This window comes from Nestor notabilis, unplaced genomic scaffold, assembly GCF_000696875.1.
Source record: "Nestor notabilis isolate BGI_N333 unplaced genomic scaffold, ASM69687v1 scaffold10925, whole genome shotgun sequence".
Lineage (NCBI taxonomy): Eukaryota > Metazoa > Chordata > Aves > Psittaciformes > Psittacidae > Nestor > Nestor notabilis.
In genome coordinates this window covers 2419-18167 of record NW_009930650.1, presented here as the reverse complement: position 1 = coordinate 18167, position 15749 = coordinate 2419, and the positions used below count along the sequence as shown (strand labels likewise).

At 40.3% G+C, this 15749-nt stretch overlaps 1 protein-coding gene across 1 annotated transcript in view; it reads left to right on the top strand.

Annotated features, from left to right (window-relative positions):
• Positions 1 to 13940, top strand: part of CHST9 (carbohydrate (N-acetylgalactosamine 4-0) sulfotransferase 9) — a 78390-nt gene extending 64450 nt beyond the window's left edge. The window contains exon 3 of the mRNA XM_010015506.1: positions 12843 to 13940. Coding sequence (XP_010013808.1) covers positions 12843 to 13940 — 1098 coding nt within the window. The remainder of the gene's footprint in view (positions 1 to 12842) is intronic.
• The last annotated feature ends 1809 nt before the right edge of the window (positions 13941 to 15749 follow it).

Sequence of the window (15749 nt, the reverse complement as noted above, 5' to 3'; positions counted from 1 at the left end):
GTGCAACAACACTGAGTTAAACTGGCTGCCAGAAACTTAAGTGAAGGGAGAAGTGGCTCTGCAGAAGATGAATGATGTTACAGCTTGACAGCAACAGGAGTGCAAGGGGGCAAATAGCAGGAAATGTCTTGTTGAGAGGTGAGTGAAACAGAGAGGGGAAGGGGATATGGTGAAGCTGCTTTCCTAGTGATTTCCTACTAGGTAAACCCAACGCTATCTGTGGGTATCTGGAACCTCTCACATCTTCAAGACCACTGTTGTTTCTGTGTGAGGCTTAGCTCTTTCTAAAGCAAAGTTTGGTGAAATATGACATAGATAAAATACTAAGTTAGCATCTACTTCCAGAAACCTTTGACTACAGTTACCATCTTGACTAGCTCTTGTTCCCTTTGATCATAACGCATTTGTTGGTTTTCCATGAGCACCTTTTTTATCATTTATGTATATAGTTATGCATGTTTGTTTAACAGCACCAGTCATCTACCACTCTTCCTGAGCAAAGACATCCAGAAATGGTATGCGCTCTGCTTTTCAATACCTGTTTTTAATGACCTTTGCAACTTCAGGGTTAATACTGGAATCGATGTACAGTGTGAGTAGCTATAGCATGTTAACTACTGCTAAGGGAAATGCAAGGAAACAAGAACAAAGCTTGTGCTTCTAACTGTTTAATAGTTTTGGCTATAAAACATGTTACAGACCACCAATCAAAATGTGTCTGAAGGCAATCCTTTTTGTTTCATCTTTACCACTCAGATTTGTCTGTGTTGTGGTCTTAATGTATACTCCTATATGTAGTTTTGCCCAGTGCCTCTCAGAACTTCTGAAGGACTAACAAGAATACTTGTATTTAGAAGTTAAAGTCATTTGCACAGTCAGACTTTTGGGTTAAAATCCCAGCTGTGTTTCAGCTCAGACTTGAGCCTGTCCCTTCCACAGTGAATCTGCAGGTTGGATCAAGATGCTGGCGAGACTATCCACAACATCTGCCCTACTGTTCTGTCCCTGAGGAGCTCTTTCCTCAAGTCAGACTCTCTTGCTGTGGCATATACATCTCTTAGCCTTTTAACATCTGTAAGGGAGCATTTCCCTTTCTGCACATGGGCTTGAGGAAGCAGTAGCACAGAAAGAACTGTAATGAAGCAATGTACTTGCTAGAGCTAGGCTTGGACCACAGATAACTCTGATGTACTCTCATATGTGTACACCTTCTGCCAAAGTAAAGAAGTGAAAGAAAACTCAAATGTCTATTAAATGACAATGTAAGTTTGTTAAACAGACCATGTTCAGGTATGACTTATGACCTGAAGGATGCTTCAAGTATACATGGTGTAATAAGCCTATATTAATATGAGCAAAACCTAGCCATTTCATCCCAAGCTCTTTGGTTTTCCTTGTGCATTGCTGTAGTTTACTTAAGTAGTCTCCTCCATCCCCTTCAGCCTCTCACATTACCTAGCTAGGGAAAGTTCAGTCCATATATGCCAGCTTCTAAGTGCTGCTACTTTGAGTAGCACTGAACACTTACTTAGCATGTACCTTCAAGGCCACCCCTTGTCTCCCTTCATGTTCAACAGTGCTTAAACTGATACTGTCTAGTTTCTGTACAACAGCCACATACATACACTGCAGAGCCTGTTTCCAGCTCTCCACCCATAATGAGGATTAACCACATACTATCCTCTTTATTGCATACACTCCCTTCCCCACTCCGTGTACTTCTCTGCCTCTTTTTGCTTCTCCAACTATACAAACCTCACTAACTCAACTACAAGGCCAGATTACCAGCAGAGCAGCCTGCTTTCTGCTCTTCATGGAGTTGGGTGCTCAGGACATTGTAGACCAGGATCTCATCCTCTCCAATGCTCCATTTCTCTCTGTCAACCAGGGTAGGAAATTCTCCTTTCAAGAGACTCTGGAAGACTTAGTCTATAATTGCTTGTAAACCACTTAAGTAGTAAGTGATACAGAAATCCAAAGTGGTAGTTGTAACAGAGGCTTGAGATTAATTCAAATAAGAATAGCAGACACTTTTATTTGAGAACCTTTTTAGTAACCTTTTGAAGGAAACAATTTCTCAGGCTGTATAGACAGGATCATAAATGCAGTGTGTGAAGATAAAAATATCTTCAGTTTTATGAAGAATGATTCTTCTTGTGAAGAAAAAAATAAAACAAACCCAAACACTGTAGAATGCAACAGGCTGGATGCTCAAGTATTAAAAGAAATGGTATGATGTTCAAGCAATGAAAGGCAATATGGGCTGGGAAATTGGGTTACAATCCTGATTTTCAGATTTCCTAGTGTCCCTTCTCATTCTGTAAAATGGCAAGGATTTTCTACCAGTGTTAGTCAGAAATTAGGAATCACAATATTCACATGGGGTAGGCAATTATCATCTTTCCTTGTTTTGCAGACATGGAAAAATGAAGTGTGAAGGTCAAAGGAGTTGCTCAAAGTTAAAAAACCAAACACTGGTGCACCGACCCTTAACCATGGCACCATTCTTTCTCATTATTCCTCTGCTTCAAGGAGGGATGGTGCTTGAACTTAGTGTTTGGATGGCACACTGATCATCTGTAGCATTGCTTGCAGATTAATGTATACCCACTGGACAGCTGTACAAAAACACTGCTACAGAATAAACTAGGGTATTTTCTTTTACCTATGATAAACATGAGTTAGCCCCTATCAGTGAAAATGGGGCATGCTACCTTTAAGTCAGTGTGCAGTGGATAATCCCCTTTGTAAATTCGCTGCTTTGTCCTACAGTAATTTATGAAGGCTATCAATTCTCAAGTATTGATTTATCAAAAAAAAAAAAATAACACATTAATTACCTCAAAATGTATGAATACGGGCAAACAGATTTGAGATACTTGCCGATCTAGAGTGCATTATACATTTCTATTTGTTTTTTAATTTACCAATAAAGTCATCTAATTGGAATTAAATGCTAATTGTGATTGAGAAGAAAATGTTTTGAGACCTCTAGAGATCTTACTGTCTCTTCCAAAGCAATTTTGGGGAAATTGAATTCTTCATGCCTGAATATACATTCATATTCTTCAGCTGTACCTAGTTTCATTTGAAACTTTTCTTAATATTTCTAAAAGAGCAAGATGTCTTGTTTATGTGAGAAGATAAGTGTGTTTACCTGCAGATGAGATAGAAATGGATTCTGTTTACCAGCAAGAACTCCCTGTGGATGTTACCACAGCCACTAATGTGAGAAATACTGCCATGTATGCAGAAGCACAGCATTACATTACAGGCCTGTCTTCTGAAAAGGGATGGTGGGTTTTGTGGGGAAGAAGTAGAGTTGTTCATCATCTTCATCTTTACATTTTACTGGTTGTAAATGCCCCAGGTGTCCTAGGGAGACCTGTCTAGTCATGCTGCCAGGCCATCTCTCTCTCAGTCCTCCTGCAGTAACATTTGAAGCCAGAGATAATTTTAGCCAATTTTGCTGCAGTTAGAAGAGCTCAGGCTACAGCTGCCAGTTGGGTAGTGGCAGGAACTGGAAGCGCTACCTAAGGAGAGATGGGATGGGGAAACATGATTTAAACTCCACCAAAACTAGACTACCACTTGTAAGAACACTTTGTTGAACAGCTTGTTTGTAGCTAGATGTTTGCAGCCGAAGTAGCTCTTTCAAAGTAATTGAAGAAAGGATTTAGTATGCAACTCAAAACCTTTGGGGCTTAGAATCACATTGTTTCCCTGTATAACCAAGGTTTTTGCTATGTTTTATTCCAAATATCTTAATAGGCATTCAAGCCCCACACTTGGCTACTCAGTAAATGAGCAAAGCAACTATTTAAATTCACAGGGGGCAGGTTTGGAAGGAAACTGAAGTGCCTAAGTTCAACTCAAGTCCTCTGCTCCTTCAATACTTCCCAGAGGAGTCAGCTGAGCCTCACAGGCTTGTTCCTTTGTGGGTACAGGTATGCCCCAGTGTTGGCAGGACTGATCCAACCCAGGCATTTCTTATCTCAGAGTGGTGGAAAACCACAAATGGCTATTTCACCAGGAAAGTTCACACCTGCCAGATTGGACCATGTGAGTACAGGTGTGCTGGGTGGTTTTCTTAACATGGTGTTAAGGAACATCTGTGAAAACTAAGTCAATGATTTCCTGAAATAGGGAAGTCCAGATTTGTTTTCTTCCTCTGCCCATGCAGATTTAAGCCTACAATTTCTACTACCTGTAATTTCCATCTTATATCCCTCCTGTGTGTAAAAGTGAACTAGAGAGACTCATGTGATGTCTAATGGTTACAGCACTCCCTGGAGGAGGGGAGCCAGGGTTTCAGTCCCAGCATGCAGCGTTAGTTAACCTCCAGGGTTTATTACTAGCAGGTAGATCACCCTCCCAGGAAATATGTGTCTATTATTGCAGATGGGGCAATGGGGACCGTGTTTTCCTTGTGCAGGGTTGGTGTTGATCAGCAAGAGCCAAGACAGGGTCCTTAATACCTCTGGATGAAAAGATGTTGGCATCTAGCCTCAGGCTTCAGCTGCTGTCTTTGGAGCAGAAAATAGATGATTTTTAAAATATGAAATGTGATCAAAAATGCCTGCCTGGCTTGAGTCGTGAACATGCAAGAGGCATCATTTATTTTATTCTTCATAAAATGACTGTGTATATGAATTACCATGCACTTGGAAGTAACGATTTTTAGATTTTTATTTGTCTATAGAGGGAACTTTTTAGGTTATTTGACTTGCTTCTGTGCTTTAAGTTATGAAAAAGAAGGCATGTTAACATTATTTAATGAAGTTATGTAAGAGACCAATACGTAATATACAGATTACCTGAAATGTCATCTTCTGATTTAAATTCCTTGTATACATATTGTAAACCTACTAGTCAGTGGAACCCAAGAGTCTTTTTCTAATATTATTCTTCATAAAATGAGTATGGCATGCCTAGTTTGAGTCCATTTTGAATTTCAGGTTGTTTAAGCTGCTTTGGTCTGACATTGTTCTGTATAGAAATAAGATTGAGTACTGAAGGTTTATGGCCACTGAATGCAGTTGCCTGATTTGGGTTTATTAGCAGTGTATACACAGAGGAGGAAGACTGAGTTCAGAATTAAATGTTTTTTGAATATTCTGGTTTACCTGTGCCAAAAATGAGTGTAACTGTGTAGGAAGGAGGTTGGGCTAAATATTGCCAACCATTGAGTGGCCCATGATCTGAAAGTTGCCTTTTATTAACAATCCGTCTTAGCTACACATCTAGAGACAAGCACTCCATGTAAACTGGGGGAAGGCTCTGTCCAGACACAAGCCATCTGGGCTGCAATGTCTCTGTGCTTATTTAAAAGTGCAACAAACCAGCCCCATGGTACTGTTGTCAGAAAGCTAGAGAAGCAGCGTGAGCATTCCACTAACCAGCAGCCAATTTATCATTACTATTGATTGATCCTGACAATGACTTCTTTACTAGTAATAAGGAGGTGGGGTGCTTGTTTTTATTTTCAATACTTAGTTGCAGTTGTCTTGGTGAATCTTTAATCTGTCACACAATCTTACATGTTGCTTAGTTTCTGATAATAATACCATTTTTATTGGTACTTTTTCTATTAAGCGTGCCTTGATCTTTCTTACCCTTCCCATTCTGAGCATGTTGTGGAGAAACCGAATGTTTTGACTGTGCGGGAGGAAACAGGAGGGAATTAATTCCAGATTTGAACAAGAACTGGCAAGTAAAATCAGAGATTAATTTCATTTGTCCAAGTTGATGACCATACGCATCAGCTTGTGGAAGTGGCTTATGTAGGCTGTCTTGCCTCATTAGCATGGGTGGCTTTGTGCTTCTGTAGATGAAGGCAGGGGGCAGGGAGAGGACAGGAGCCCTGCACAAAACAAATGGTTTTTTTCCTCAACTCATTTAGTAATCTTAGACATGCTTGGTACAAGTGCATGTGTTTTGGGGATACATATTTCGTAGGAAAATGTGGTGTCTGTTATAGTAAGTTTTGCCTCTCAGGACTGGTGGCTCCATGCAAAATATTTCTAGATCTTAATCCAGAGGAAAGATAAGCTTGCTGCTATTTTATGGTTTATGTGGGAACTTTAGGGGCAGAAAGAACTGTCAAAGTTCAAAGCATAGTTGTTTCATTCTTCCTCTTCCATAATGGAATTGTGTATTGGCCACAAGGTATCTCTGACAGAAGTACCTCCACTAAACTTGCAGTGTTCATAAGGAATACATATGTCAGCTCTGGCTTGTGAGCAATGTAGCAGTGGTGATTTGCTGTGAATAAATTAGGTAAGCCAAAAATTCATTACTCCACTGGGAGGTGAGGGGTTAGTGATGCCTATCTCTGGAGTAGCTCTTTTAAGTGCAAGTAATGAATCAAGAGGTTTATCTCTTCTGTGCAGAAGGTGAAGCACCTCATCAGCTAATATTTCCTGTCACTTATGGCCAACCTGGATATTCTCTCCATTAGTAGCTCCTGTAGGGATTTGTTTAGCTCACCAACATTAGATTACACAGCTACTATGGTATGAGAAAGCTGTGAGCATATTTATATGTTAGCTTACGTAGAATAGTAGTAGAGGAGTCTGGCCATTCTGAAATATGCTTTGCAGATAGTCTTCTAGCACAAAAAAAAAGTTAAGGATAATCACTCCTTTTGGCAGGCTTAAGAAAACTTGTACATACATGTGTAAGTATAGTTCTACATGTTTTTGCAGCTAAAGTGAGGTGGTAATAGCTCCAGGCTTCACTGGCTTGCTGAAGATAGGAGTCATGCAAACTTTTCATCATATTTCAATTACATATTTGTTCTGAGCCATCTGCCATAATTGTGGACCTCTGCTGAAGAAATCCTTCTAACTGTGCCCAATTATGTGAAAAACTTGGCATCTTAATCAAATAAGGTTTAGGCTGAAGCTGTATCTTACCTTTTCAAAGACTCACGTGTACCTACAATCCATGTTAGAATATGTTAGTTTTACAGCCGTCCAGTATTCAAGGTACCTTCATCTGAATACCTAAATTAAGAGACTGATCAATATAGAATCAGAGAGTGAATTGGAAAATGAACCTTGTCTCAGAAAAGCCTTTGTCTATTTTCTACAGAGAGATCCTAGGTAAACAAATAAGGTCTTGAAATTATATGATCATTATAATACAATCCTCACATAAGAAGCAATGTAAAGAATTACATTTATACAGTAAATAAAGTATCTAATGCCTTCAGTTCATGCTGAACTTTAGCACTGCTGAACACATCTAGTACCAAAGGACTGGGATGTAAGTGAAAATAAAATACACTCCAAGCATGTATTTCAAACTCTTGTCATTTCATCACTGGGGGGCCTGGGCTTCTCATGAATAAGTTTCTTTGATTATGTACTGCAGAACCCCTACCTGGATTGGTCAGAAAATACAAACACTTTGTCCTTCTAAATAATTGGTTTTCATAAATTTCATCTGGAAAAAGAAAAAACTTTTAATTTGTTATTGTCTTAAGAAATGAAGTTTTTATCATCTTTGGATACCCATGTGTTTGCAGAGCAACCATATTAGCTATTTAGTATAATAGTGCTGAGAGCATCCTCAGGATACTCAATCCTGCAACAGACAAGTGCAAGCCACAGCAAAAAACAGAGTACAGTAGGCTCCCAGGTGATTCGTGCAGTTGCTTCTAAGAAGCACTTTAGAGGACTCTTTCAGGAAGCATGTTTGAGGACAGAAGACATACTAGCTAGATATCGAAAACCAAACCATACATTACTAATCCTTACAATGTAGCTATTTGGCAGCACAGAAAAGCAGGATAAAACAGAATATTGCTTTCCTCCACTATTCTTTGTCCTACATTTTCTGTTGGGCTCACTTAATTTTATTATCCTTGTTAGTAAAAATGAAGATTCAGCATTAAAGCATTTAGATAGCACACAACTGTCTGCACTGCAGACCATTAAATCTTTTTAAATCAGCCCTGGAATATCATCCTTTCCAATACATCATTATCTTTTTGCATGGCAGGTTGCTCTAATTACAAACTGTCTAGATGAGATCTCACCCGTGCATTGTAAAACCATCACAAAGCATAACTGGATGAGTCTTAACCATTCTTGGCAGTCGTCAATCTCTTCTACCCCAGTGGTTTGTGAAGGTATGAAAGGAAAGGATAGCTTCAATGTGTGTAAAAGAAGGCATTGGCTACTTGTTTTTACAGTGAGGAGAAATCCTTTTGTGAATGGGAAGAAGCAGGGAATCTCCAGCAATAAAAATGTAAAAAAAAAAAATGATCCATGAACCTATTAATGACTCAAAAATGCCTTTTGTTTCAGCAGCTTCACTGAGTTGCCTGACAGTAGCCAAATACCACACTAACACTCTGATAAATTATTTTTCCCTTCTACTGAAACTAATTTTTAAATGTCTTCAAATGTCTTCAGTTCCTGCTTAGCTAAAAGGAGACAGGCAATGTTCATACTATTCTAAAATCGATTCACAGCCATTTCTTTACTTTTTAAAATGTGTCAATGCAAATGGAGAGTGGGGAAGTCTGCATAATTACTGGCAAAGGTGCAATACCTCACTGGATTTTAATTCTCAGATAAAATGTGCACAACCTGCTGCACAGGTCGTCAGCATGTCTTTAGTACAGCTCTGCATCTCTCCAAGGTGACCATGGAGTTCACCTCCCATGCCAGGCAGCAGGTTCCCAAACTTAGCAGCTCTTTGGAAAGCCATGAATGGCCATCCCTGCACTTGGACACTTGGCTCAAAGTGTTTGGTAAGGACCGTTCACATGGGAAGATCTAGGTTCAGACTTAGTGACCGATAACGTTTTACCTGCATGCTGCCTGTTGTTGGTGTATGTGTTTTCCAAAATAACAGTGCCCAGCAGCTTGTGGGATGGACTGTTAGGAACACTGCTGCAATGGACAAGGGTTTTTAAAAAAATGTTTATTGCTTTTGCAAGTTTCTTCTTTTCCTGTTCTTACTGTAGGAAAAAAAAATAAAAATAAGCATAACATGGAGATGTTCAGTTCTTTAAAGTGTCATAAGATGGGCATTGAAAGGTCAGTGGCATCAAGAGGAAGCCAAAGGCGGCACCTCACTTTGTGTAAACTTGGTATCATAAAACATTTAAATCCTTTCAGTGTGTGGCTTTCAGCTCTCTCATGCATATTAAGAGTGCTAGCAGCTAAATATACCAGACTGTCAGGCAGTTTTGCTTAAGAAATATGGCACTATCTATTAAAAAATTTGTTAGTTTCAAAAAAAAAACAAAAAACCCTTTCTAGTTAAACATTTCTCATAAAAAATAAAACTTGATTCATCCCTTCGTTCATCGCATCTTTACTAGCTACTAGCTTAGTTACTTTGGCAAGTGTATAGGAAGGTTTGTTCTCTTTTTTTTGTATTTTATCTTGAGTTGGAAAACTTCCATGGCAATGTAACAGCCATTTATGCCTTTGAAAATAACCACTATCCATTCCCATTCTTAGATAAAGTTACAGGCAGCATTTACTGCAAGGACACCATCCCTTGTGGAACTTATAATAACATTTATTAACCAGTACTGTAGTGTTCACTGTGGGATATGTGTCTCATTGAGAAGGGGAAATGGAGAGGGGAAGCAATAGTATTGTACATACTGAGATAAATTTTTTGTCCTCAGAACTTCTCATGTCATTGTTTTTCCCCTCAGTCTCTGTCCCTTCACCCCCTTCAGATTGGGGCTTCTTTTTTCCCTGATAGATTCTTTCTTCTTTTGCCTCATCTCACTTGGAGGAAGCCGCTTTCAAGTGACTCCCACTGTGTATATGCTGTTCCTTTAGGGTATTACCTGAGATTCCTCTGATGAAATAGTTTACTCCTTCAGAGAAGGATGAGATAGTTCTACTCATCCTTCTCTGAAGTCTTTAATCCCATGAAAAATCCTTCAGTAGTGGTTCCTACAGCTGAATTCACAGTTCCTTAGGCTGAAATGCAATCCTCTTCTGGTATCTCCTTGGGCTATCCCCCGAGATTGGTCCTGGATCCCAAGCAGAATGAAATGAAACAAAATCAAGACCGCACACCTTTCAGTCTGTCCTTTTCCCTCCTGTCCTGGTGAAATTGAGGCATCTTCCACTAGTTCAAGATGGCAGGCTGAAATCAGAATGCTGAACTTTCCTCTGAAACGTAAGGCTCATTTTACAGAATCACAGAACCACAGAATGGTTGAGGTTGGGAGAGACCACTGGAGGTCATCTAGTCCAACCTCCCTGCTCAAGCAGGGTCACCTAGAGCCCATTCCTCAGGATTGTGTCCAGACAGCTCTTGAATATCTCCAGGGAAGGAGACTCCACAACCTTTCTGAGCAGCCTATTCCAATGCTCATCATCCTCACAGTAAAGAAGTTCTTCCTTATGTTCAGGTAGAACTTGCTGTTTTAGTTTATGCCCATTGCCTTTTGTCCTATCACCTGGCACCACCAAGAAGAGTCTGGCCCCATCATCCTGACACCCTCCCTTCAGATACTTATATATTTTGATCAGATACCCCCCTTAACCTTTTCTTCAGGGTGAACAGGCCCAGCTACCTCAGCCTTTCCTCATATGAGAGATGCTCCAGACCCTTAATCATTCTAGCCATCTTAGTGGCTTTAGTTTGAAATTCAGATGGTTTGAGCATCTTTACTGTGAAATATCTCCTGAAACACACAGCTAAATTCAGATTACGTATCATAGGAAGTCATGAGGTACTGCTGCCCCCTCTTGAATTTTCTCTGCATTGGGGAACGCCAGTACAGTCACATATCACTGGAGACTGTCTTCTAACTTATAAAATTCCCCAGAGCTGCACCAATGAGTTTACAGTATTTGGTTATTTTAGCATTGCAGTGTAACTTTATTCCTACTCTTGTTAAGCCTGGTATTGTGTGGTTGATTTCTGTGTATCCCATATTTTTCATTTTCACTTTTTTAAGTTTCAGGTTTTCCTTTTAAGGTCAAAACATTTAATTTATTTGTAAGTCTTTGGTTCTGCAGTAGCACTTGTAAGTCACCATTCACTGTGATGCTGAAATGCCCATTAGGCTCACAGTCATCCCATTTTACCACTATTACTACATTCTGTTATTATACATTAACTATGCTTCTGAAGTCTTTCCCTCCTAGGGCAGAAGGGATAAATCTCTGTGTTTCAGAACACACAAATCTGTGTTTCATTTGTTTGAAAGAATAAAATATTAGACAACAGAATTAAAAAAACAAATTATATCAGAAAAACTAACCACATCAACACTCCCTCTCTCACAGATGTGCAAGTCCTGCATGGATTTGTTCTTTTGTTTGCTTTCACCAATACAAAAATCATTTTACTCAGTTTAGTGAAAACAAAGACCTGATCATCTGTGGTTTGTAGCAATAAAGAATAGCCTGATTCCCCAGGTATGGTTTTGTCATTGGAAATTATTACACTGCAAGATAGGCTAACTTTTCTTGGAACCGCTTGTTTTTCCTTAGCTTCATTACAAACTGGAATTTAAATTGTGTTCCATGCATTACCATTTCTTACATTATTCTTCTGAATTTTTGACATATTTGAGTTGGCCTATGAACTTTCCCATTGTCCCCCGCCAAATCCACGCTTATGGTCTGCCAGTCCACAAATCAACTTTCCAGTAAATGTTTAATCAGTTTATGGCAGAAGAGTCGTTTTATGTGGTTTCCAAAAAAAGTTTGACTTACGAAAGCAGTCAGGTAGTCTGTGCATGTGTGTCCAATGTGTGTCCATCTATTTGGCTATCTGGTGTTTGCAACAGGATATTTAAAAACCTACTGATGAGCACTTCCCCTCTCCAGAAGTGTAACGAAAATAGGCAGCTATTTAGATGTCCCAGTGCAGCAGGCTTTCCTACTGACAGGAGAAAAAAATCTACAAACTTTAGCAGACACATGAGAATGCACTTAGGAATAAGCAGAAATACCTAAATTGCAAGAAACTCTTTAATCAACTTGGATGATACAAGACTCTGAAGAATTTGATGGCAGAACACAGATCTAAGCTTTGCCATTTTTGCAGCTTGTAGATTGCACAGTGGCTGGGGACATTAAAAGAAATGTCTGGGAGGAAAGTCTCATCTTTTCACATTCTTTGCAGGTTCACTAGTTGATGTTTAGTTAGTTGATGTAATTAATGTTGATCTTTAAATAAGTCAGATGGAATAGGCTCTGAAGGCACCTATTTTGCCTTATCAGTTGTGAAAGCACCTAGCTCAGGTGCAGGCATCTGTGTTGCAAACGGGCAGGAATAGGAGGTTTTTGGAGTGAGGATTTTGTCAGTCGCTACACCCAGCTCAAACCCACTGATGTCAGCTATTTAGGAGCCCTAGGTTTGTCCCCTACAACCACTGGGGAACAGGGCCTGCTCCAAGTCACAGTGGTAGAAGCAGATTCAGCAGCTGTTAATGTTGCTGTGCCAGTGCGCTACAGAGAGCTGTTAGCAGCCGTGCAACTCAACCAGTGCTGTCACGGGGGAAAATGTGTTCAGTAAAAAAAAGCACCTGGCTACCCTAACCAGGGCTATCAGCCTCCCTGTGTGAACCTCTTCTGATTTCCTAAAAGGTGTGATATAAGCTATTTATTTTTGCAGGAAGACCTACTGTGTGCTAACAGGTAAGCTTCAGAAGCATGTATTTCAGTAATTAGCCCAGCTTGTTGCTAAATGAGATATATTGATTAAGTGGTTCAGGAGAGACTTTGTAGTGGTACTAAATGTGGCTTCATTGTGAACATGCACTGCCATCCTTGCTGCTGTTGCAATGTGAATGGTCTGGTCTGTTGATGCATTTTAAGTTCTGCTCCTTTACGTGTTTGCAGGATTTCACACTCCCAACGCCAGGGATGCTGAGGAGAGCAGCGTGGAGCAGGAGCACTCCTCCTGGCCTCAGTAAGCATGAGATGGCCATCTTCGGTGGCAGGCACTGGTGGAGCAAGGCTGACCCGTTTGGTGTGGTGGCTGCCTCCTTGGTGAGCCAACTGTCTGACCAGCAGAAGATGAGCAAGTCACCTCTCAGGTGGCTCAAAGGGGTGTATTTACCTCCTGCACTACACCCTTTAAATAAGACGTTAGTCAAGGGTGGCAAGTGGAAGGATGTGGATAGCACCCAGGAAAAGCGCAGGTCCTTCCTGCATGACTTCTGTAAGAAATACAACAGCAGAAAGAAGCTTCAAACCCACCTTGTGCACCTGGTGTCAAGAATTTATGTGGAAGACAGGCACAAGGTCCTGTACTGTGAAGTGCCTAAAGCAGGCTGCTCCAACTGGAAAAGAGTTCTCATGGTGCTCAATGGACTCGCCACTTCAGCACACAACATTTCCCATGATGATGTGCATTATGGGAAGCATCTAAAGAAACTGGACAGTTATGACCTAAAAGGGATATACACACGCTTGAATACATACACCAAGGCTATATTTGTACGTGATCCTATGGAAAGATTGGTATCTGCCTTCAGGGATAAGTTTGAACATCCAAACAGCTATTACCACCCTGTGTTTGGGAAGGCAATAATTAAGAAGTATAGACATAATGCAAATGAAGAGGCATTGAAAACAGGATCAGGAGTTAAGTTCAAGGAATTTATCCAGTATTTGTTAGATTCCCATCGCCCAGTAGGAATGGACATTCATTGGGAGCAAGTCAGTAAGCTTTGCTATCCCTGCCTCATCAACTATGATTTTATAGGAAAGTTTGAAACCCTGGAAGAAGACGCCAATTACTTTTTGCAGCTGGTAGATGCTCCAGCCGAGCTGAAGTTTCCTAAATTCAAAGACAGACATTCCTCTGATGAGAGAACGAGTGCAGAAGTAGTGAGACAATACTTGAAGGAATTGTCTAAGGAGGAAAGACAGCTGATCTACGACTTCTATTACTTGGATTACTTAATGTTCAATTATACATCACCGATTGTATAGCACCAGAATAGCTTCAGGCTCCTATTAGATATTTATCATTTTGGGATTCAAAACAACTACTTTGATATTAGCCCTGAAAGGAAAAAAGTTGCTGCTAAGTTTCTTGACTTAGTGGGGATTTTATAAGCTAGAGTGATATCAATTGACATTAAATTATAGGAGAATGCACAAAAAAAGACCTGTAAACAGCATAAATTGCACTAAAATGCCTGAAAAAGCTGCTTTTACCATTATGGATTATACTGTGGAAGAGGTAGTGCAGCCAGCTGTTGCATTAGCTTACCTAATGTTCTTTTAATGGTTTAAGAAAAAAAGCATTCAGAGAAGCATGATTCTTTTTTTGGTGTGCCTGCTTTAGAAATTGTTTTGAAACTATTTTTGAATGTATTTTTTACTTTCTGTCACTTATTAATAAAGAAGCATTGGCTAATTTTCTAAAATGTTTGCAGTGTTCTCAGTTGCAAGGTTTGGTTGTTTGATTACCGTTAGACTGTAGCTGGTTTTAGACCTGATTGATTGTTTTTTTTATTGAGGGATGCTCTTGCATACAAATACGTAAAACTGAAAATAACATGGCAGCTCAACTGCTGAGCAGAGTAAATCTTTGTAAGCCTGTGATCTTAAGTCTCTGTCCACAACCACATTTCGATTGATGCACTGGAGTTGACAAATATGACCCTCCTTTCAGAGGACTGCCACATACATTAAAATTAACATTTTAATTTACAGTGGAGTCAACCACATGTTGCACGCATTCCATTGTCCCAGTATTCAACATAGTCTTAGTCACTGGTGATAGGGCAAAGTCTTGGAATGGTCACTATGGGACATTATAATGTCTATATTGAGAAATAACTTCATTGCGACTGCTGTGACCACTCTTGGTCTGCCAGTGTCCTGTGATCAGCTCAGCTCCCACAGTCTGTTACATGGAAGGTGTATGACCATTGCCTTGCAAACGCATCAGGTGGTTTTGTTCCCAAAGCTTCCTGAAGTCTCCTGTTTTGGTGTCCCTCCTGCCTTGTCAGCAGCCAGCAAACCCTGGGGTGGGGTGGATACTGCAGTGCTATGTGGTGGGATGGGTAGTGGGGATTCGTCCTAGAGGCAGGTATGTCCAGAGTCCCACAGTCTTGGCTATAAAAGGAAAAGGTACGTTCTCTTCTCCTCTTCCCTTTCCTCCCCTCAAGTGCTATCTGACCAATGCATGTGGTCATTCCTGTAACCCGCAGTTGCACATGGCATTGTTGGAGGAGTGGCCAGGGTGTCCTAGGAGGAGGACAAATCTCTGCAAAATGGATAGGGAAAAATCCCTGTGCCGTTTCAAAATAAGGATGACACTTATTCTTTGTTTTCTGGAGTGTTTTCAGGCATCTCACATAATGATGTAACAAGTTGTAGAATAAGGAAACAGCCTGGCAGGAAACTGATGCAAGTAAAATGACCTTTCTCCATTCCCAAGCATTGCTCACAACTAGCATTATTACTGTAATTTCCCTCATCTTGGGCAAATGTACAACTTCAGTCCTTCCACAGGAGTAATTATGGGTCCCTGCTGAAAGGAGAGACCATTTCCTATGAACATGATCTCCATAGAGAGAATCATAGAATCATAGAATGGTTTGGAGTGGAAAGGACCTTAAGATCATCTAGTTCCAACCTTTCTGCCTTGGGCAGGGACACCTCACACTAAACCATGTTGCCCAAGGCTCCATCCAACCTGGCCTTGAACCACCTCTAGCCTCTCCAGTGCATATATGTAGGCAAGCAGGCTCTGTACATCTCTCCTTGCAGCAGGATGAGCCACTCCAC